This window comes from Pelophylax lessonae (assembly GCF_965119305.1).
Source record: "Pelophylax lessonae genome assembly, chromosome: 8".
Taxonomy (NCBI): Eukaryota; Metazoa; Chordata; class Amphibia; order Anura; family Ranidae; genus Pelophylax; species Pelophylax lessonae.
Genome location: NC_138775.1, coordinates 190,838,822 through 190,863,408, shown reverse-complemented (window position 1 = coordinate 190,863,408; position 24,587 = coordinate 190,838,822). Strand labels below are relative to the sequence as shown.

The 24,587-nt window shown below is 45.8% G+C and overlaps 1 protein-coding gene across 2 annotated transcripts in view; it reads left to right on the top strand.

Moving 5' to 3' along the window:
• ABCD3 (ATP binding cassette subfamily D member 3) overlaps positions 1-24,587 on the top strand; it is a 136,511-nt gene that overhangs the window by 71,785 nt on the left and 40,139 nt on the right. For both annotated transcript variants that reach the window (XM_082266467.1, XM_082266466.1), the window contains exons 8-13: positions 2,548-2,604; positions 2,704-2,846; positions 4,466-4,535; positions 10,067-10,136; positions 10,715-10,812; positions 10,897-10,988. In XM_082266467.1, the coding sequence (XP_082122593.1) occupies positions 2,548-2,604; positions 2,704-2,846; positions 4,466-4,535; positions 10,067-10,136; positions 10,715-10,812; positions 10,897-10,988 (530 nt within the window). The remainder of the gene's footprint in view (positions 1-2,547; positions 2,605-2,703; positions 2,847-4,465; positions 4,536-10,066; positions 10,137-10,714; positions 10,813-10,896; positions 10,989-24,587) is intronic.

Sequence of the window (24,587 nt, the reverse complement as noted above, 5' to 3'; positions counted from 1 at the left end):
AACCTCTTTAATAAAGTGGCTTATTTCTAGGTAAAACTCCCTCTATGTAATGCCAGAACTTGATACAAAAACTGAGAACACTTTTGAATGGTAGCCTGTGCTGGTTTTGCTTACATGCTTTATTCTGAGGCATGCCTTGCCCTGGCCCGTTCCACAATGAACAGTTCAAATAGGTGCCATTTCTTCCCCCTTTTTTTTTTTTGTAGAGTTTTATTTGGTCTTTCAGCAGAACCAATGTAACATTACAGGTTATCGTATCACAGCAATAACAAAAGGGTCCTCAATGCGCAAAAAAAAATTAGAGTAGGAGTCTGTAATGGGCTCTTTACACATAGTACATAAAGCATGCCATTGCCATCTCTTTTTTTTCCAGTAACCTCCATGATGAAGGTACATGGGCCCCAAAACATGTCACTTTTCAAGTGAGGATACAGGCCCTGCTCTCTTCTGCCGCACATTTTGGGGACATTGTTGTTCTTTTCCACTCCAAGGTTCATGTTGTAAATACTCCAGAGATGTTTCATTGTGGTCTTTATCTTTCTTGTTGTCGGCTGTCAATCCATTGAAGGGAGTTTTACCTGGTGATATGAATAAGTCACTTTTATTATAACAGCAACAGCAAGTTGTTATATATTTATGCATATTGCATGGTTTAGTGGATTTCCCTTGATACCAGTTAAGCTTGGTATATTTGAAGGTTTTTCAATAAAACAGAGGTTTCTAACATTTTGGGAATATGAAGTTCAGCAGATGGATACCTGTTTATCCATGGCCAACCTAACCGCTCGGCTCATTATCTGCAGTGAAGTTGGTTTGAACTTCTCATTTCCCTCTAGTGATTGAGGTCATTGTAGCCGTATTAGTGCACTTGCGACAGAGACAATTGAGTACTGTCCGTGATACTTTTTTTATTTGCTCTAACATACAATTTTTCAGGACAAGCTTTCGGGGTAAGTCCCCTTCTTCAAGATCCAAGCAGTACAGATTCATAAAATGTTTAGCAGAATGGTAAAAAAACACAAAATCTCTAAGGCTCTGTTCACATGTAGGCGTTTTGGGGCGTTTTTGGGGAGTTTTTCTGCTCTAGGATCAGCTCTCAAAACGCCCAACAAGACAAATCCTATTCATTTCAATGGCCCCTGTTCACATCTGAGCGTTTTGACGCTGTAAGCAAAACACCCAACGCTCAAAGTACATGAGCTTCTTTTTGGGCAGATTACAGGCGTTTTCCATTGGTTTCTATTCAATCTAAAAACGCCTGTAATTCGCGGTAAAAATCGCAGTAAAATCACGGTAAAAACGCGCGAAAACGCTACGCTCAGGTGTAAATGTAGCCTGAGCCAAAGAAAATTATTATATTGGAGAAGATTTTCTCTTTGGGTTTTCAAGGCTGTGTTTATGCTGGTGTTGATGGTTTTGTTTTTGTAACCTTTCTTACGGAAGGAGTTTGCTAGTGTTCTGAGATGTTTATCTCTGTCTTCTGGGTCTGAACATATTCGGTTGTATCTGATGGCCTGGCTGTGTATGATGGCCCGTTTAGTGTGTTGGGGGTGAAAACTGGAACTGTGGAGATAGCTGCATCGGTCAGTCGGTTTCCTGTATATCGAAGTATGAAGCTTGTCATCCCTGATGTATACTATGGTGTCTAGGAAGTTGACATGCCTGTTAGAATAATCCATTTTAAGTTTGATAGATGGGTGAAAGGTGTTGATCAATGAAAAAAATTGTTTGAGATTTTCCTCACCTTCTGTCCATATGATGAAAATATCATCAATATAGCGATAATATCTGTATGGCTTATGTTGTATGCTGTTCAGGAATTTGTCCTCCAGATCAGCCATATATAAGTTTGCATACTGGTAGAATTGCTGTATAGTAACATCCCTCACAAGGATGGATTGGCTGCATGTCACATATTCTTATCATCCTCACCGAACCACAAATACAGTGCTGAGGATATTACACAGCTCATCGAATTCATTCTTACATGTATGTGTACTGCTATGGGAAGTAAAATGGCACCCCAGTATTCAAACTTATTAAAGGGTCCGGTGCTTCTTTGGGGCGACCCGGAGCTACCGTCATAGACTTCAATGTTATGAAGTCCGTGCCGGCCGCTCCAAGGTCACGGCGCGCTGCTCACACCGCGACCTCGGAGGTCGCCCCGAAAGTCGGATCGCCCCAGTGTGAACGGTGCCTTAGAGATTTTGTTATTTTTTTTTTTTACCATTCTGCTAAACATTTTGTGAATCAGTACTGGTTGGATCTTGAAGAAGGGGACATACCCCGAAAGCTTACCCTCTAGTGGTCAAATGTAATATTGATTCTAAACTCGACATTGCCTAATCATAACTTTTTAAAGTGAGCTTCAGTTGCCATATCGTTTCAGATATGTTAATGTATTTCACAATCGTCAATTTCTAATTTTTTTTTTTTAGCTATTTTTGTTTGTTTATGATATTTTAGAGCTAATTCTGTTCTAGAACTAACATCTTTAAATTATGTATGTGTATACGTATTTAGTTTTCCTTTATTTCTATGTTGCAGCCATTTTTGGACATCATCCTGTATATTTTCAAACTGACAAGTGCAATTGGAGCTCAGGTAATGTAACTAGGGCAAGGACTACCACACTTAAATTTTTTCACGCGCATTTACCATTTTAATGATAACATAACTATTAGCGGTGCTGTGCTTCAACAGGGTCCAGCAAGCATGATGGCTTATCTGCTTGTCTCAGGACTTTTCCTTACACGCCTCAGGAGGCCGATTGGTAAAATGACTGTTGCCGAGCAGAGGTACGAAGGCGAATACAGATATGTCAACTCACGGCTCATTACCAACAGGTAATCCAGTCTGCTGTATGCTCCTTAGCAACGTTTTGAACTATTTTTGAACTTGTATGTTTAATAGGCTAACAGTTTGCTCCCTGTGCCACAAACTTTCTGCTTAATTATTATTACCCATGAAGGCTCTTGTACTTCCAGACACAGGAAAAAGGGGGTGGGGGGAGATAAAGTAAAGGAAGTAAAGTAATTGAGCAGCACTACAGCTGCCCGATCACTTTTACAGGGCTCGAAAGTGGCTGCCTCTGCCCATCGCCGGGGAACCCGGGACCACTACAGACTATTGAGCTGGCTCCCGACAGATAACGCAGAGGAACAATCTTTCTTCCCCCTCTGATGAAAGAGGCCTTGTATCAATTTTTTTGGGCAGATTTTGTGTACCCCTTTTTAGGCCAGGCATACAAACAGGAAGGTGTGCTTAGCTGAAAAGTCCCTCCTCCAAATGAAAGGAAAGGAAAAAAAAGTGAGGACTCATCAGATGTATGACATCATTTTGACTTTGGCAATACACCAGGGAGCAGATGAAGAAGCGTGTAACCAAATAAAAAAAAACATTAAAAAAAACCCTCAAATATCATATACCTTCCTATCTAGTTAACAATGCTAGTAACATAAGGAATAAAAAGGTTAAAGGGTAACTCCACTTTCATAGGGAAAAAAATGCAAATAGAAAAAAAAATATATACAATTGCATCGCAAGCCATAGTGTACAATGTTATTAGAAATTATATTTCCTTTCCAATCTACTGTGCTTTTAATGTCCTGTAAAATTCAATGCAACATGGGAGCTTGGAGGTGTTCTGTACACAGTTTGTGTACGGAATGCCCCCAGAGATTTCATTTCCTGCGTGTGTGATTTATTGGCTCACTGATTTTCCCTGAAGTCTGCACTAAGATACAAGTCAGATTTAGGCATCTTCTGAACTGCACCTGGGACCACTTCCAACAGTGAAAAAGTCCTTTTCACTTGTGATCTGTTATGGTTTGCTTCAGTGTGAGAACTGTGTAGTGAAACAGGGATCTATGGTGTGGTTAGCAGAGGAGTGTGCCCAGTGACACGTAAGTGTTCCTGAGAACACTTCCTTTCAAACCCAGTGTGAGTGCAAACTAGCAGGGGAATGGGCAGGGGGGTGAATCAAATTCCTGTGTGGGTGAGTGGCCTACATTTCTTTGTGGAACATTCTGTTGGGGCAATATTCTCTGTTTAGGATCCTGCCCACCATGCACAAAATACCATTCTTTATAGTAAGATATATCAAACGGTACATTTGGTTTAACTGAATAATTTCTGTGCTAAATTGCAATTGGGTTTTAAGAAAATACACTACTGGAAAAAGTAGAATTGAAAAAATGTCTGCAACAGCTAAATTAAACTGTCTTACACACCCACATCCTCTGGCTTTGTGACTGCAGGGTTGACAACGAGGTAATTAGCTGTATAAACCATGACCCCTGTGCTGTAAAGAGGCTATTCCTAGAGAGGTTTAGTTAATGTTTACAGTATATACATTTACTTTGTGCTTTGTAGCAATGGTCATTGCCCAGTTGTAGATGGCAATAAAGTAGAAAAGAAAATGTGGAATCTTCTCTTGTAAGCAATTTATTTCATTTCATTTTAGTGAAGAAATTGCCTTCTACAATGGAAACAAAAGGGAAAAAATTACCATTCACTCTGCTTTTAACAAACTGGTAAGAGACCCTTTTAGATATGGTCTGAATGTATTTTGTGTGTCAAAACTGGAGCAGAAGTTGATCATTTTAAAATCCTTCTAATCGCAAATTATTATATTCTAGTTATGGTTCTGGTGGTATAAAACAATGATTGAGACACAATGGAACATTTCTAATGTACGAACCATTTTTTTAATTGGTATTAAAGTGGATCTGAAATCTGAAAGCTATTTAGTTCACCTGCCCCCATGCTGCCTTCTGTCAAAAAAAATAAAATATCCGCACCCCTGGGACTCACCCCCTGGGTCAAAAGTCCGGTGACTAACCCTTATTTTGAGGGGTATTCCCCCTCTGAGTGCCCCCTTGCATGAGGGGTATTCCCATCGGAGTGCCCCCTTGCATGAGGGGTATTCCCATCGGAGTGCCCCCTTGCATGAGGGGTATTCCCATCGGAGTGCCCCCTTGCATGAGGGGTATTCCCATCGGAGTGCCCCCTTGCATGAGGGGTATTCCCATCGGAGTGCCCCCTTGCATGAGGGGTATTCCCATCGGAGTGCCCCCTTGCAAGAGGGGTATTCCCATCGGAGTGCCCCCTTGCAAGAGGGGTATTCCCATCGGAGTGCCCCCTTGCAAGAGGGGTATTCCCATCGGAGTGCCCCCTTGCATGAGGGGTATTCCCATCGGAGTGCCCCCTTGCATGAGGGGTATTCCCATCGGAGTGCCCCCTTGCATGAGGGGTATTCCCATCAGAGTGCCCCCTTGCATGAGGGGTATTCCCATCGGAGTGCCCCCTTGCATGAGGGGTATTCCCATCAGAGTGCCCCCTTGCATGAGGGGTATTCCCATCAGAGTGCCCCCTTGCATGAGGGGTATTCCCATCACAGTGAGTAATTAATGTGAAGGCGCCTTGTTCCTTGGGGATTTTTTTGAATTGTAGAACCTGCTGCCCTTTTAATTGCAAGATGCAATACAAGCTAGGTAAAAAATGGTAAAAAGGCGCTGGTATCCCTGAATATAAAATGTGTAACAATGGTGCACCTGAATATTAATTTTCTAAAAAATAGATATGTAAAATGCAATATCTGGGGTATATCTGTACAAAATATTAATATTCTAAAAATAAATAAATATAAGGTGCAATATCTGATGTGTGTCTGTGACAAGGAATAAATTATGGCAAATAATAACTTATTCTAAAAAATGGTAAATAAAATATGTAGGTTAAATTTTAAAACCAATAATCATATATACCATCATAAGCCTTTTTATAATGTGCTGGTGCCACAGAATATATTGTGCAGAACAGATATATATATAAGGTGCTGGAAAGTGCAATAAATTATTATTATTATTATTATTATTATACAGGATTTATATAGCGCCAACAGTTTGCGCAGCGCTTAACAAAATGAGGGCAGACATTACAGTTACACTACAATTTGGAACAAAAGGAATCAGAGGGCCCTGCTCGTTAGAGTTTACATTCTAAAAGGGAGGGTCAATTGATACAAAAGGCAATAGCTGTGGGGGATGAGCTGATGGAGCAAGTGAAACAGCATTATTAGTTAGTAGCCGGATAGGCTTCTTTAAAGAGAAGGGTTTTCAGGGATCGTCTAAAGATGGATAGATTAGGGGACAGTCGGACAGATTGGGGTAGAGAGTTCCAAAGAATGGGAGAAGCTCTGGAGAAATCCTGGAGGCGAGCATGGGAAGAGGTGACAAGGGAGCTAGAGAGCAGGAGGTCTTGGGAGGACCGAAGAGAGCGGCTAGGTTGATATTTTGAGATCAGGTTAGTGATGTAGCTGGGGGCAGAGTTGTGGACGGCTTTGTAAACTATTGTTAGCACTTTGAATTTTATTCGTTGGGTGAGTGGAAGCCAATAAAGGGATTGGCAGAGAGGGTTGGAGGACACTGAACGGTTGGTTAGGTGGATTGCAGGGGCAGAGAATAAAACAGAACCGATACAGTGCTAGTGATCACTTTGTAAATTTCTAATGTAGAAACGTATGTGAATAAAAATGCATATACAAATTGGTGAATAAATAAATAGAATTAAATATTTGTTTAGACAGAAAATGTCGTTGATGATCAAATAAGGTGCATTTCTATGGTGCTCAAGGGGTTAAAGCCATGATCCAACAAAAAACAGTTTGTGCAAGGTAGTGGATGATATTGCTTGAATATCAGGGGTTCCAGTGCACAAAGATGATAATCTTTGCCTCTTACCGGATACAGGTGGGTCACGCAGACCCTTTTTGTTCACAAGCCGGTGATCCCTTTATCCTTTGGTGGATCAAACAATAGGAACACCTCCTCTCCTATTGGATATTGGTTAAATAACTCCACAAAGTAATTAGCTCCTTCTCCTCACTCCTCCAAATAATTACCTCTCATAGGTGTTTTAAAAGCCCATGTGCAGGGAGACAAATATAAAGCAAAAAATAGTGTAATACTGCAACTTTATTAGCAAATTAACATCTATTTAAAAAGTGGCTGCTTACTATTAGATGTGCCCACCTGGCACAGGGCAATAGGCATTGGTTGCTCTGGGTGGCTGGATGGGGACAGGATCTGCAGACTCCTGCTGTTCTCCCTCTGTGTTGCTCCCTGTAGCATGCATTCCGATCTGTATACCAGTGCCTACAGTTGGGAGGTGACTTCTTCCTCTTTACTTCCGGGTTTAGCAGAGACCACAATGCATTTCGCTATCACAGCGTCATCAGGCAGTCTTACACCCCCTTACATGAGGGGTATTCCCATCAGAGTGCCCCCTTACATGAGGGGTATTCCCATCAGAGTGCCCCCTTACATGAGGTGCCCCCATAAACCTGATTCATGAAATTTGACCTAGGCACATATACTGTATCTGCAGTGTTTTCTTATCTCTCTCCAAAGTCTCTAAGTTCTTCTGTTCTAATAACTTTTGACAAGTTTTCCATCAACTGATATAAAACCAGGCTGAATTTTGTGTCCGGGTGGGTGCTATTAATAGATTAGCAGAGAGCTGGTCTATTTGAAGCACATTCCTTTTTTCCTCTGCCTATGTGGAGAGGGGGTGTGTGCCTGTCCCCCAATCAGCTGTCACACAGTGTATATCAACACAACGCTCCAAGTGCTGAACAGGAAGAGGAAATTTCTAACATGATATGCACTTTCTAAAGAATATTTAAAGCTGAAGTCAGCAGATATGCATGTAAAACTTAAAACTTATGTAGGAAGATTTGTTTCATCTCTGTGTATCATCCACTTTAACATAAAATGTGCCCATCATTGTGCCCCTTAACCACTTGCCGACCGCCGCACGCCGATCTACGTCGGCGGTCAGCCCCTCACAGGCAAAGTGACGTAGGGCTACGTCACTAGCTTGTGAGGGTCTAGGGAGCGAGCGCGCGCCGCCGGAGGCGCGCTCCCGCTCCCGCGTGGTCACGCCCCCCCCCCCGCGCGTGTGACCGGCGGACCCGATGTCCGCCGGCCACTCTGCGATCGGCGGGGGAGAGGGAGAAAGTCAGGCAGCTTGTGTAAACAAGCTGCCTGTCATTCTCCCCTCTGTATGAGAGCTGATCATATGGATCTACTATGTAGATCCGTTGATCACTCTGCATACAGCTGAAGCCACAGCCAATCACAGTTAGAATCACGCCCCTAGGGACACACACAGCCCCTCCCTCTCAAATAAAGTTAATCCCTTCACTACCAGTGTATTTTTACAGTAACAGTGCATATATATAGCACTGATTACTGTAGAAATGTCACTGGTAACCCCAAAAGTGTCAAAAATGTCAGTCAAGGGTCCGATCTGTCCGCCGCAATGTCGCAGTACCGCAAAAAAAATCGCAGATCGCCGCCATTACGCGTTAAAAAAAAAAACAATAAAAATGACAAAAATCTTTCCCTTAGTCAGTAAACGCAATAACTTTTGCGCAAACCAATCAAAATACGCTTTTTGCGATTTTTTTTTTTTTTTTTTTTTTTTTACCAAACATAGGTAGCATAAAACAAATTGGCCGAAAATGTTAAAAATTTTTTGATTTTTCCTTTTTTTTGGGGGGGAATTTCATATAAAAAAAAGGGAAAAATATTGCTATTTTTCCAAAATTGACGCTCTTTTTTTGTTTATAGCGCGTGATCAAAAAATCGCACAGGTGATCAAATACCGCCAAAAGAAAGCTCTATTTGTGGGAAAAAAAGGACGCCAAATTCGTTTAGGTACAGCGTCGCACGACCGCGCAATTGTCCGTTAAAGTCACGCAGTGCCGAATCGCAAAATAACCCCTGGTCGTTTAGCAGCCAAATCCTCCGGGGCTTAAGTGGTTAAGCGGAAATGTACCCATCATCGTGCCTCTGTAAATAACACACCCCACATACCTCGAGGCAGGAAGGGAGCAGAAGCCAGCAGAGTTAGCAAGCTGCAGGGGGAGAGAGCTGCGCCGGGTGTTTTGCTGAATGGGGAAAGGCGCACATATGATATCACATTATACCTCGCAGCTGGCTGAGTGAGAGCCGTGAGATAACGAGCAGCAGAAGACAGGGGCTTGGCGGGGAGTAGCGGCATAGTCGGCAGCATCATCATTGGTTGCAGGAACGTCCGTGGTCCCACCAACTAATGACTGCTGAGCGGCGAAGTGGAGATGTGGCACTTTACACTGACTGCCTGGCGGTATTCGGGCCGGGGGCTGCAATTTAATGAACGCTGCTCTATAGTATGTACTTGTCTCAATCCAGAGCACTAAGTGTTGTTTCTGTCTGCTGCTTGAATCCTCTGTTATCAGCATGAGTCTTTGGATGCGTTTTCCTGACACCAAGAGAAACATGGTGACGGGAGGGCACAGTTTGTTATTGACAGCCTCAGTTCTGCTTCTGTGTGCTTTATGAAGGGGGGTGTAGGGGGTGTGTCCCTTCCCTCCAATCAGCTCTTGGAGCTCTCCTCACTGATGTAATTCAGCTCCCTGCCCCCTGCTTTTCAGAGCTGAGAGATCCTGTGTAAATACTGCACTTTGAATAGATGTAGGGAACGGCAGCTGTAGATGAACAGGTACAACTAATGTAGGAGGATTTATTTCATTTCTGTGCATCACCGGAGGCCAGTCACTTCACTGGGTATATTTAAGGTTTTACAACCACGTTAAAGTGTAACGGAAGGCAAAACTTTTTTTTTTAATGATCTAGTAGTGAATTCAATTTAGAACACCTGTCATGTTTTTCTTGCCATCTTTGTTCCCATTAATGAGATTCACCCTCTCAATCCCATTTAAGTGGTTAGTGGGATGCAAGTAACAAGGCCATTCATTCTGATTACTCTGGTCACTACCAGGGATTTCCTCTTCCTCTTGTGGCTTTGGGACTGATAGTGAAGGGAAATCTCGAATGGGACACCAATGGCAAAAAAATAAAAAAAAACTGACAGGGTTTATAACCCATTTACTACTAAAAAATGTTGCCTGCAGGTCTATTTTAATAAGTTGTTAGTGATGAGAGCTCTGTAATATTTTACAGTTTTCAGTACATTTTTATAATCCGTTTATTCACTAATTATTTTTCTGCTCTTCCAGGTGGAGCACTTACATAGTTTCATTTTATTCCGATTTTCCATGGGCTTTGTAGACAGCATTATTGCCAAGTGTAAGTCATTTATATGATATTCTCTAGTTCTGAATAGAATTTAAAAAGAAATGCGCACTTGTGTTTGTAAAGCAGCATATAAAAGCAACTGCACACTATACTGTGTTTTTTGTTTTTGCATTTATTCCAATGGTTTTTATGGCATGAAATGCGGGCACTAAGTTCGCATGATGTTCAAGTGACCACGCAAAAATCTGGAATTACTTCCCACAGCCATGCATCTGATTTGAATATGCCCTGAAATGTTGATTTGTGTGTGATATATACAAAATGACTCCAGACTGTAGTTCTTGCTAATGAAACTTTGATAGAGCTGGCACACAGTGATGAAGTGGGCAAAAATGTAATGTCATTTTGTTGTCAGCGAACAAAATATCGTGTAGGATCTTTGATTCAAGAAGTTCATTTATTCAGAATGTGTATTTTCCAGATCAATTTTTTTTTGTAGTTTACAAAGTTCACTATTTATATACTACTTTATAAAAAAACTAAACATAAATTGATATAAATGATAAATGTACATAGAGAGTTTATTGTTATTTTGTCTTGTAACTATTATTTTCTTGCTTGCATTGCAGATCTTGCTACAGTGGTTGGTTATTTGGTTGTCAGCCGTCCATTCCTTACACCAAATCACCCTCGTCATGTTAATAGTAGTCATGCAGAGCTCTTGGAGGTGAGACTTTCTCCTGTAATTGACATGTCATTACCAGTTTACCAAGCCATTACCCAGCCCTAATAATTCTTCCATCTTTGACAGGACTACTACCAGAGTGGAAGGATGCTGCTGAGGATGTCTCAAGCCCTTGGCAGGATTGTGCTAGCTGGACGTGAAATGACCAGATTATCAGGGTGAGATGGCTCAAAGTGATTTAAAGTAAAATTCCAGCTTATGCTATAATGGATTTTAGAAAAATAAAAATTGGGTTTCTCTATCATTTATCGACAGACGCAGCTCCATCTCTTCAGAGACCATTGGTTATGCTCCTCCAGTCAGGAATAGGCACTAGGCAGGAAAAAACTCTAACCACACCTATGGGCCTGTCCCTGCAGGCATAACCCCACACACTCTATAAGCAATCCGTTTGTTTCTGCCTAGTTTTAGGAATAAGACCTAGCTCCCCTGCTGGGACTTCGGTCTTAGCTTTTAATAGGGAAATTTGTGTTAGTTGGTATTTTTTCTATTTTTTGCACAAGTTAATTCCTGACAGACCAAGATTCAGGGGAACTACAAGCAACAGCCAGCTGTGGATTCATACTGGATAATCTAGATCCTTAAAGTCTCCCAGCGTTGCCAGCGAGCGTGAGCAGATTTAGTCCAGAACTAGGCCTCGACACGACAGTGCCCCGACGGATGGGGACGAGCCTGCGAGTGGACTGTCTCACTGGGACGCGACGACCTGGAACACCCTGAGTCGCAGCTTCCCCCTGTCTGACGGTTCCCCCATCCTGGGTGGGAGGTGATCTGTTTCAGTGTGGCACCCACCTGGTATCGTGGTATGGTGAGTAGATTGTCCCCCCAAAACCTCTGGTGGTCTCGGGGTGGATGTGGGCTCCCTCCCTTGAAAAGTTGGACCCAAGGGGCTCCCTCGGTTCCCCTGGCCTCTCAGAGGACTGGGCCTGTATACCCCTCAGCACCCCCTTACCTTTTAGCAGATTTTTTTTACCTTTTAGGGTCGGTAATATTGTGGCCGTTGTGGCATTGGTAGGGGTGGCTTGTCCTGATGGGGTTCCTGCCTGGGGACCTTTCCGATGCCTGCTGTTCTGGGAACCCTTTTGGGGGTCCTGAAGACCGCATGGCGTACAGTGGGAGCTGCCGTTTTGCTGTGGATCATGTATGTTTCTGTTCCCATTGTATTGCTTGGGCAGCCGTTTTCTATAGTTCCCCATTATGAATGCATTGAGCTGCCATTTTCCTGAGGTCCACAAGCTGGACAGGAATGCGGCATGACTTTTTAATTATAGAGGCAGAGTTTCCTTTTCCTCTTCCTGTGCAGTCAGTGTCATTTTCGTTTTGCATAGCACATGCGGGCAGTCTCCTGAACAGCCTGGCAAAGTTTTTCTGGGGTTCCCTGTAGTTTTTTCCTCATCCACTCTATTAGTTCCATTAGTCAGGGATTGAGGGTTCACTGTAATAGAGACTGGATCGTGTTTTGGCGTTTTTTAAAGGGACACTGCTCTATTTGAAATCAGTGTAACATGGAATCCCAGGATAAATGTTCACCTGCAGACCCCCTGGCAACGATTGTGGAACCTTCTGGGTCACAGTCCTTGCCTGAAATTGCAAAAATCTGATGTCTAAGGTGGATTTTGTCATTTCAAGTGTTGCCAGGCGCAATTGCCCTCTGCCCTCGCCTCCGTCACCGGGGTCCTCAGACTGAGGCAGATATGGCCGTCGCAGACGTAGCCCACCCTGAGGGGTCAGTGTCTTCGCATTCTGACGGTGAAGAGAACCTGCCGTCCTCGCGCATTGACGGAAGCCCTTATAGTTTCAGTGCGGGAAACGTAAAAATTGGCTGATGACTCCACAGCGCCGGGTACGCAGGTGTCTTTTGGCTCCCGCAAATCCCATAAATCGGGTATTCCCTTGTCCAGAATTGTTTCACAATATTGTGGATGAACAATGGTGGCGCATTAAGAATATCCTGGTGGTGCCTAAGCGTTTTGCACGCCGTTACCCCTTTGTGGAGGCAGTGTCCACCAGGTTAAATAAAGCAACTCTGGTGTACCGGTGGATTGGGCTGAACGATATTTGATGTTCACATCGACATCGTGCGGTGAGCCTGGGCGATAGTCTCCTCGCCGGAACATGCGATAGAAGACAGTGTGGAAGACAGAGAAGTGTGTACTATCACACACAGCGCTGCCTACGGGAAGGGGGAGGGGGCACATGGGACATCTGCAGCCCGGTGTCCCACTCACAGCGATCATCCTCCTGTAACAGCAGACACCTCTCTCCCCACTGGCAGCCCACACATCTCACTGAGCATCCTCCTCCCCCTGCACATGTTCGGATGTAAACAGACAGGAGAAGGAACCCGGGAGGAGGGAGATTTCACTGCCAGAGCAACTCTGATGATCTGAGGTCTGTGTATAGTTATAAATACAGTGGAGGGGGGGGAGGGCACAGTAACCAGGAAGGGGGGAAGGGCAAGTAGCACACATGATGGAGTGATTGGGGGGGGGGGGGTGGTCACAAGAGGATATGTATTGGGAGGTGCTTTGGGAGGAGAGAGTACCTCTGCTAGTGGGGTGGGGGGATCCTCTCCCCTTCCAAAACACCTCCCAATACATATCCTTTTCTCTGTCGCTCATTGACAGACGCAGTCTTCTTGATTAATATCAAATAGGGTTATGCTGCCCTCTACAGGAGTAGGACTAGGCAGAAGGAAAACGTTCTGGCCACACCTTAGGGGCAGTCCCAGAGGGTATATCCTCTCTCTCTCTGCTCCAGGAAGTCAGGTCCTTACTCCTAACTAGACAGAAAAAAACTAAGTCCCTTGCTGGGATCTTTGGTCCTGGCAAGATTTTTTAGAAACTTTTTTAGGCAGCTTTTTTCTCCAGTTGTTCCTGTGAGATCTTCAAGCAAGTATGCTGAAACTGGGCGACGGGCTGGATGCTGAGATCCAGTGGTCACCCCAGTCAGCCTGCGAGCGCGTGCAGGCCCTAGCTCCGCGCTGGGTTGGCCGCGACATAGTCCCACTGGACAGGGACTGACCCTGCGAGTTAAACGTCTCGCCTGGACGCCAACGACCAGTTGGAAACTGAATCACGGCATTCGTATTGGTCGACAGCCCCCCCCACTTCGGTGGAGAGGGGTTCTGTCAGGAGTTGGCGCCCGCCTGGTTCCGGTATGGTGAGTAAAATGTTCCCCCTCTCCCCCTACGGGTGTGTTGGTGGACGCGGGCCCCTCCCTAGGATGGTCACTATCCTATAACCGGTTACAAATCCCCCATTTGAGTGTGATTTTTTGTATAAGAAACCAGGAGGCTTGGTTTGGGAGCTGACTATCTAAGGTCACTGTATGAGGGTGCACTGTTTAAGGACCATGACTGAAGTCAGTGGCTGGCATTACTGTGAATGATGGCTATGTATGGGGGATAGATCCTACCTGATCATACAGGCCGATGCCTGGGCCTAGATTACCGCCATCCGCAGGCTGCCATCCGTCCGCAGGTCGCCATCCTCCCACACCTCCCGCAGGCCGCACAGGCCGATACCATCCTCCGCAGGCCGCACATTGCAGCAGGCCGCCGCCATCTTCCCATAGGAATTTTGAAAATGCCTAGCTACCTCGAGGAGGAGCAGGGCAGCGCCGAGAGGCGTGTAAAGGGGCGGAGCCGCCTCCTTTACCCGGGAAAAGTGCTAAAAGACTTCCTGTCTGTAACAAGACAGCGCTGAGAGCAGGTGGATAAAACTTCTGTGCATCAGGTGGTGAGCCTTGGGGTCTCTCTCTCTCTCTCTCTCTCTCTCTCTCTCTCTCTCTGTGGGGTCCGGAACAGGTACACTGAGGGGCGCTGTTGCGCTGGGGGATTACAACAAAAAAAAAAAAAAAAAGTTTTTTTTTTTCTTTGCAATTATTTTTTTGTTTGCTGGCAAGTGTCTTGTATAATCATGGACCCTGCCACACATGTATCCCCACCTGATCCCCTTGAGGTGGCCGCAGGGCCCTCCAGTACCCCACTTGTAATTGATGCATTATCTACAGTTTTGGAGTCTTTGGTATCCTGGGTGGAGGTGGCCTGTCAGGGACGGGGGTCAAGAAAGCGACCCCCGCCTACCCCTATTTCATCTGATACTTCAGATTCGGATTCTGAGCTGGTCACTGCAGCTGCAGGTCCCTCCTCTGGGGCTGTGGTCTCAGGTAATGTCTCCTCAGACAGTGAGGAGGACGTTTCTGCCTCCGCCATAGCGCAAGAAGAAGCGTTGGTGGACGCACTAGTTGTGGCTGTCCGGGAAACCTTAAGATTGGAGGTTACACCGGCGGAGGTTACACCGGCAGAGGTAACCGAGACGGAAATTCCCTTTGGTACTAGTAAGCCTACCAAGATGGTGAAGGTTTTTCCCTTACCCAAATGCTTTGGTAATAAGATTAAGGAGGAATGGGATCATCCCAAACGAACTCTTGCTATTTCCAAACGCGTTGCTAGGCGCTATCCGTTTGAGGAATCCCTCATTAAAAAATGGACGATACCACCAGTGGTGGACCCACCGATTTCCAGATTAAATAAAGCCACTGTTATCCCGTTGGAGGACGCTCCATCCTTTAAGGATCCGGTGGATCGGAAGGTGGAAGCCGAATCCCGCTCTGTTTTTTCCTTGATAGGATCAGCCTTTAGGCCAGTGGTGGCCATTGGTTTAGTTTCACAAACATTGACAGAATGGGCCAAGTTGTTAAGCCGTGACTTAAAGGGGAGTGGTATCCCCCCGGCAGCATCCGAATTGATGGAGCAGATCATACAGGAACTACAGTTCATCTGTGACGCCGCTTTGGACGCAACTCCCTTGTTAGGGCATGCGTCGATGTCAGCAGTAGTCCTCAGACGCGTGTTGTGGTTAAAGTGCTGGTCGGCGGATCAAGGTTCCAAGAAAGCCTTGGCTAATCTCCCTTTTCAGGGGGATCGCCTGTTTGGGGCCACCCTAGATGAGATTATAAAGGATCTCACTGGGGGTAAAAGCGCTTTTTTGCCACAGACTGCTAAGGGTAAAGGACCTCGTAACAGACGAGGACCTTCCTTTTCCGCTCATAAAAGGTTTGTTCGCTCCGCTGGGGCGAGCGAGAAGCTCCTTCAGGGGGTTTTAAAGGACGCTGGTCGGGGAAACAAAAATCCGGCTCAGCCAAACCTGAAGATAAAACCAATACAGCCTGAAGGTACGCCCCCACCCATCTCTGGGGTGGGGGGACGTCTTCACCGGTTTCCAGATCCATGACTTTCCTGAATCCCGGACAAAGGGGTTCAGGAGGTCATACGGTCGGGATTCAAGATCGAGTTTCAATCCCTTCTACCGGTGCGATTCTTCCCTTCCAACATTCGTATGCTACAGGGAGCGGTAGTTCCGTTCCTTGAGCAGAACGTTTTCTTCACTTTTTTCAAAGATCATTTCCAGTTCCCTCCAGGAGAATTCTTCTAAGGGAGATTCTTTTCTAATGGAATCGGGATCCCGATTTTCTGGACAATCGGATCCGGTTGAGCGAGCGGACCAGGGAGTCTCTGGTCTGGTGGCTTCGGTCTCCAATGCTCACCCAGGGGAAGTCACTCCTTCCGATAGTATCCAGGTTTCCGATAAATGTGTGGGAACTGAGAATGATCAGACTGTGTTTGATTTACTGGACCGAGCAGCTCCAGGGCAGCCGGTTCGGATCCAGTTGGACAATGCCACGGCTGTGGCTTAGGTCAATCACCTAGAGGATTGGCAGGCAGATTATCTCATCCATCAGACTCTGGATTAAGGGGTAGGGTCCCTTCATCCAGGGGTATTTCACCAGCTGTGCCTTCATTGGGGCACCCTGGATATGGATCTGTTGGCATCTCGGCTCAACAGGAAGGTGCGGAGGTTTGTAGCACGCGCCCGCGATCCTCTAGTGGACGCAAAAGGCGCGCTGATCGCCCTGTTGGGGCAGTATCAGCTACGGTATGCTTTCCATCCTCTCAAGTTTCTGCGGGAACTTCCTTGCAGAATAGAGGTGGAGGGAATTCCAGATATCCTGGTAACTCCGGACGGACCTCGTCGAGCCTGGGACGTCGACTTGGTGAGGCTAGTCGCGGACCCTCTTTGGAGACTTCTTCTCAAGGAGGATCTGCTGTCTCACGGACGGATCTTCCATCTTGCTTTACAATAGCTTGCTTCAACGGCCTGGCCATTGAGACTCGGGTACTGAAGGACAAGGGTTTGTCAGCTTCAGTTATTCCTACTCTAATTAAAGCAAGGAAAGCGACTTCCAGCAAAGTCTATTATCGCACATGGAGGTCTTATATTGCGTGGTGTGAATCTCTTGGATTTCCCCCACGTACCTTTTCGGTGACCCGAATCTTGGCCTTTCTGCAACAGGGAGTTGAGCAGAAATTGTCCTTGAGCACTATCAAGGGTCGGGTTTCAGCATTAGCAATCTTCTTTCAGAAACCTTTGGCCACTTATTCCTTGGTGAGGAATTTCATCCAGGGGGTGCGACCCCTAGCTCAGCCAGTGCGCGCACCCTTACCACCCTGGGATCTTAATTTAGTGTTGTCGGTTCTTCAGAAACCTCCCTTTGAAGATATTAGGGAGATTCCCTTGCTTACGTTATCCCAGAAGGTGGTCTTCTTGGTGGCTATCACTTCTGCACGCAGGGTGTCAGAACTGGCCGCATTATCTTGTCGTTCCCCATATCTGGTGGTTCATAGGGATAAGGTTGTTCTTCGTCCGAATCCATCCTTTCTTCCTAAAGTGGTTTCAGAGTTTCATCTGAATGAGGACATTGTATTGCCTTCCCTATGTCCTAAGCCCAGTCATCCTCGGGAGTTTGCGTTCCATTCCTTGGATGTGGTTCGGGCAATCGGGGTATACCTGAAAACTACGGAGTCGTTTCGTAAAACGGATTCACTTTTTGTGATCACGGATGGCCCCAAAAAGGGGTTGCCTGCATCTGCCGCGACTATCTCCAAATGAATCAGACAGACGGTGGTACAGGCTTATTCTATTAAGGGTCGGAATCCTCCGTTCCCTGTTAAGGCGCACTCCACTCAGGCGCTTAGTGCTTCCTGGGCCTTCCGCCATCAGGCGTCAGTGGTCCAGGTTTGCAAGGCGGCTACCTGGTCATCGGTTCATACCTTTACAAGATTTTATAAAGTTAATGTGATGGCATCGGCAGATGCCTCTTTTGGCCGCAAGGTTCTGCAGGCCGCAATTTGAGGAGACCGTTGGTCTACCTCGAGGGTTTTTTTCAGTTGGATTTTCAGTTGAGCCTCATCCTTTGGTTTGATGAGCCTTTAAGACTTCTAGTCGGCACCGGTTGGGCCTTCTGGATTTAAAATTTGATTTCTGTTATCCCACCCCTCATTTGTGGCACTGCTTTGGGACGTCCCTATTTGATATTAATCAAGAAGACTGCGTCTGTCAATGAGTGACAGAGAAAAATGGATTTTTGTAAAATCTTACCATAAAATCCTTTTCTCTTAAGCTCATTGACAGACGCAGTACCCGCCCTCTGTTTTTAAGTTGGGTTGGGTTAAATTCTTTAACACTGCTTTGTGACATAACTGACTTCCTGGAGCAGAGAGAGAGAGGATATACCCTCTGGGACTGCCCCTAAGGTGTGGCCAGAACGTTTTCCTTCTGCCTAGCCCTACTCCTGTAGAGGGCAGCATAACCCTATTTGATATTAATCAAGAAGACTGCGTCTGTCAATGAGCTTAAGAGAAAAGGATTTTACGGTAAGATTTTACAAAAATCCATTTTTACCCCCCTCTCCCCCAAATCAAAAGATGCCGTGTCCCTCTCTGCCCTCCTCCCACGACGTCCTTCTGCCCGTCTTCCATGGCGTCCCTTTTCCCTCCTCCCACGGTGTCCTCCTTCCACGGCGTCCCTCTGCCCCCCCACGGATGTCAGGCTGTGTTCTTCTACTCACTGTGAGTCCCGACTTCTCTGCCTTCCACCACACTGTCGTCTTAACCTGCTGTGATACTTCCCACCCAGTTCCCTACATTAACATTAACCCTGCCTGGCCTGTATGGTACAATCAGAAGAAGGCTGCACTACTTCCCTACAGTAACATTAACCCTGGCCTGTATGGTACAATCAGAAGGCTGCACTACTTCCCTACAGTAACATTAACCCTGTATGGTACAATCAGAAGGCTGCAGTACTGCCCTACATTAACATTAACCCTGTATGGTCAGAAGGCTGCATGTTCGGCGTGCCTGCACAGTTACACGTCATTGGTTTGCTGTGCCACTGCTCACGGCGCTCACCGCTCAGTCACCGCCAACATTCACAACGTTCATCACTACTAAAAATGCGCAAAGAGGATCCGCCGCCAAAAAATATCGCAATATATATAGTTGGGAAAAAAAATATTGCAATGTGATATTTTTTTTTTTTTTTTCAATATCGTGTAGCCCTACCGGTGGAAGAGTCACCAACTTTTGCAGACCCAGTGGATAGACGGGTGGAGTCTTAGTCCCGCCATCTCCACATGATAACGAGTTCCATTTTAAAGACTACCTTTGTTAACATTCTGGTGGTGCAGATGGCTACTGAATGGGTGAAGTTACTTAAAAGTAATTTGGAAGCTTAACGGCTCCCTCCTGCGGTGCTGGAACTACTGGACCAGTTGGCGTTCATTTGTGATACGTCCCTGGATTCAGCTCCTTTGGCAGTGGGGATTGCTATTAGGCGCATGGTGTGGCTAAAAGCTAGTCTGTTGACCAGGCCTCCAAAAAGACCTTGACTGATCTTCCCTTCACAGGGGAGAGGCTCTTTGAATCCTCTCTGGATGAGTTGATCAAAGGTATCATGGGGGGGGGTAAGAGTACTCTTCTTCCCCAATCCTCTAAGGGTAAGGTGCTGGGTCCTAGGCGGGGCCTTCCTTTACTGCTCCTAAACGTCTTTTTCGTGCCTCCGGGTTGCAAGAAAAAGGTAAATTGTTCAGGTCTTCTGGGGGTTCCAAGAAGCCATGTTTGGGAAAAATCTAAGACCGGATCTGCAGACAAGTCCTCATCTGCACGAATGGGCACCCTCACCCGCTTCTGGGGTGGGGGGACGTCTTGGGTTTATTTTCGGAACCCTGGTCCTCCTTGATTCAGGACAGATGGGTTCACGAATTGATCTGATCAGGGTACAAGATCGAATTCCGATCTCGACCGTTGGACAGATTCTTCCCGTCCAACCTTCACCTTTCTCCAGACCAGTTAAGGGACTTGTGAGGGGTGGTACTCGATTTTCTGTCGCAAAGAGTGATTGTACTGGTTCCTTCTCAGGAAAGTTTTCAGGGGTTTTATTCAAACCTTTTCACCGTGCCCAGAAAGGAGGGCAAGGTGTGTCCAATCCTGGATCTCAAAGCCTTGAAGAGCTTTGTGTGGGTACAGAGGTTTTGGATGGAATCCATCCACACGGTAGTGGCGTCACTGCGCCAGGGTGACTTCTTAGTCTCCATAGATATAAAGGACGCATATCTATACATCCCTTTACGCTGGTCACAAACGATTTCTTCGCTTTGTATTTGCAGGGGAGCATTATCAATTTGTGGCATTATCCTTTGGTCTCGCCACAGCTCCCAGGGTGTTTACCAAGATACTAGCATCAGTGTTGGCCTTGTTGTACCAACGGGGGATTGCGGTACTGGGGTACCTAGACGTTCTCCTGTTGAGAGCGGACTCCCATTCAGCCTTGATGGGCCATCTGACTATCACGGTCACAGGAGATCAGTTGGAACATCAATTTCAAGAAATCCACCCTAATATCTTCCTTATCTTTGCCTGACTCTGGATTCCGCTTTAGGGAGGGTTTTTCTCCCCCCGGACAAGCTGCAAAAATTGCAGGGGGCGATTTGGTTGCTGTTGGCAAAACCATCTGTCTTCACTGCGGACTTGCATGCAGGCCTTGGGTCTGATGGTATCAACCTTTGAGGTGGTTCCGTTGCTCAGTTCCATACCAGACCTTTGCAAAGGGAGATTCTTGTCAAATGGAACCAGGATCCGAAGCCCTTGGACTCTTTAAATCAGTTGAGCCACAACACAAAGTCTGCTCTGTTGTGGTGGATTCAGTCTCAAGCACTATGCTGGGGCAAATCCTTCCTCCCATTGTTTTAGATGGTGGTAACCACGGACGCCAGCCTGTTAGACTTGGGCGGGGTGCTGGGCAAGCTCTGTGCCCAGGGTTCCTGGACAGTGAAAGAGTCGAAGCTACCGATAAACATTTTGGAGCTCAGAGCAATAAAGCTTTGTCTGAGTCATTGGACGACTCGTCTGCAAGATTGTCCGGTTCGGATTCAATCGGACAATGCCATGGCTGTGGCATACATCAATCACCAGGGGGGCACCAAGAGTGTTTTGGTGGCCAAGGAAGTGGCCGAGATTCAGTCCTGGTCGGAAAGGTTTGTTCCAGCCCTCTCTACTGTGCACATTCCAGGTGTGGAGAACTGGCAGGCGGATTACCTGAGTCGTCAGGTGTTGGCTCAAGGTGAGTGGTCCCTACACCCGGGGGTGTTTCATCTCTTGTGTGTTCAGTGGGGGACACACGAGGTCAATCTATTTGCTTCTCGCCTCAACAAGAAGGTTCAGAGGTTTGTAGCCAGGTCTCGGGATCCTCTGTCCGACGCCACAGGTGCTCTGGTGGCTCCTTGGGGTCAGCACCGACTGATGTATGCCTTCCCTCCGTTTGAAACTTCTGCCGAGGCTTCTCCGCAGGATAGAGGTGAAAGGCATTCTGGTGGCTCCAGACTGGCCTCGCTGGTCTTGGTACGTGGACCTGGTAAGGTTGGTCGCCGATGCTCCTTGGAGACTTCCTCTCAGGGAAGATCTACTGTCTCAAGGCACGATCTTCCATCCTGCTTTACAGTCGCTGGCTTTAACAGCATGGCTGTTGAAAGTCAGGTGTTGAGAGATAAAGGTCTTTCTGACTCCTTGATTCCTTTGCTTTTGAAGGCTAAGAAGTCGACTTCCAGGAAGATCTATCATCAAACGTGGAAATCATAGATTTCATGGTGTGAATCGCTGAAGGTGCACCCTCGCTTATTTTTTGATCACTAGGGTTTTGGCCTTCCTGCAGAAAAGGGTTGAACAGTGGTTGGCTTTGGGCACCATCAAAGGCCACGTTTCGGCTTTGGCTATATATTTCCAACGCCCATTAGCTACTCATGCCTTGGTTCGTAGCTCCATACAGGGAGTGCGCCATATGGCGCCTCCGAGACAGTCCCCACTACCGCCGTCGGATCTCAATTTGGTGTTGTCTGTTCAAAAGCCTCCTTTTGAGAACATTTGGGAGATTTCTCTGCTTCTGCTTTCGTTGTCTCAGAAGGTTGCCTTGTTGGTGGCTATCACTTCTGCTCGCAGAGTGTCTGAATTGGCAGTGTTGTCATGCCACTCATCTTATCTGGTGGTACACAGAGATAAAGTGGTACTTCGACCTAAGCAGTCGTTTCTTTCTAAGGGGGTTTCTGATTTCCATTTGAATGAAGACATTGTGCTGCCTTCACTCTGTCCTAAGCCCAAGCACCCCAAGGAAATTGCCTTGCATTCTTTGGATGTGGTTCGGGCCATTAGAGTTTACCTGGCGGCTATTGAATCTTTCAGGCAATCAGACTTTCTTTTTGTCCTTACCGAAAGACCTCAAAGGATTGGCTGCGTCTGCTGCGACCATATCCAGAAGGATTAGGCAGGAGGTTGTTCAGACTTATTCACTGAAGGGTCAGGTTCCTCCTTTCCCTGTGATGGCGCATTCTACTAAGGCGCCGAGTACAAAATTCTACAAAGTTGATGTGTTGGCATCTTCGGATGCTTCCTTTGGCCGCAAGGTTTTAAAGGGCTGCTGTTTTGAAGATAATCTTTTTTGTTTCTCTGAGGGTGTATGTTTTTTCAAGGTGAGCTCCAGTTGTTCCTGGTTGAGCTACATGTTACCTGATTGGCTAAGTTTAGCCTTTGGGGAATTATGGCTTCTTTGCTTTGTCTTCCCACCCCTCATGAATATACTTCTTTGGGACATCCCAATTGTCTCTGAAGAGATGGAGCTGTGTCTGTCGATGAACAATAGAGAAAAATTGATTTTTGTAAGAAATTATCATAAAGTCCTTTTCTCTGAAGTTCTCCGATCGACGCAGCACCTGCCCCTCTACTTCTGAGTGAATGGGGTTTTTTGTATTCTAAACACTGCTTTCAATTGCTGATAGCAGAGTGTGTGGGGTTATGCCTGCAGGGACAGCCCCATAGGTGTGGTTAGACTTTTTTCCTGCCTAGTGCCTATTCCTGATTGGAGCATAACCAGTGGTCTCTGAAGAGATGCAGCTGCGTTTGTCGATGAACTTCAGAGAAAAGGATTTTACGGTAAGTTCATACAAAAATCGAGTAATTGACAGAATGAGGGGAAGATGGCAAGTTGGACAGGAGTAAAAATAGAGACAGTAGACTTGCAGTATCTCACAAAAGTGAGCACACCCTCATATTTTTATAAATATTTTATATCTTTTCATGTGACAACACTGAAGAAATTACACTTTGCTACAATGTAGTAGTGAGTGTACAGCTTTTATAACAGTGCAAATTTGCTGCCCCCTCAAAATAACTCTAAACACAATGTTGTGGAAATTTCTTTTGGACTAGTGTGAACATTTTTCAGGATTTGTTTTATTTAGATTGTCATTATGGCTCCTGTTGTCAGTGTGCTTGCAATACGCTCATCAGAGCGTGTACGGGCAAACCGGTCGTTGAGGAAAGACTACTGGTAGTGAAAACCTTCCCTTAGATGTGTAGACACGTTCGCTCGCCGGCGAACATGTGCTATGTGCGAATCTCTTTGCCGGTATAGATCTATGTATATTGCGGTTCGGAGTCAATATCGTTTTGATATCTGCCTTCATGGAGGGATACACTCTCATGTCTTTCTACTGTGCTTGATCACCATAGTGGAAACCGCATGGCTCTTTCCCTGCAGATAGCTTCACGTCTCGAGGTGGGAATGCATGCACAAGTTTGATCAGAGCAGTGTTCACGGTTCTACACACTGGTTTCATTGTGTAGTGTTAGGCAAGAAGCCATATTCACAATCGTGTACTCCCCTTTTCTATTGTATATTTGAATGTATACAAGTGTGTCATTGGCTCATTCTATGTGAGTAACTTGTGTCATGTGACTGTACATTTGGAACTGATTGGCTAATGTAGTATAGCCATCACTTCCTGCTTTTGTCCCTTTTTGTTGTCGTATAAATAAACGGAGCTTCCTGACTTAAACAGGGCATTCTTGTGAGCATCCAAGATGATAGTAGCCTTTGTCTGTATTCCTGGGTACTGCTAAGCGCACTCAGTTACCTTATACAAAAGAGCTGAGAGCTGTGCTTTTTAGCACAATGGGATTGATTGTGCTTGGCGTATATATTAATATCCAAAAGTGCACTTATTAGCGCAACGGAGTTATTTGTGCATTGAGTGTATATTAATTTCTAAGACCACAATCGTGGTACAGGTAAATGTAGGAATATTATTACTTGGTAAAGCATTTCGTTATTGATAATAGTAATTTCCTTTTAAGAGTTATTCACCTTTTCAGAAAAAATTAAAACGTGAACTAACACCATACACCCTTCCCACTCCCGCTCCTCACTGTACTTGCCTCCGTGGATACTGAGCTTTCAGTGCCCACCCCGCCAGTGCAGCAGTCTGGGGATTTCAAATCTCCGCTCTTCTCCCTTTTCTCCCTACACTGCTTTTGGGACAGATCAGATTCTAATTGTGCTGCGCAAACTCTTGGCGCTAAATAAATC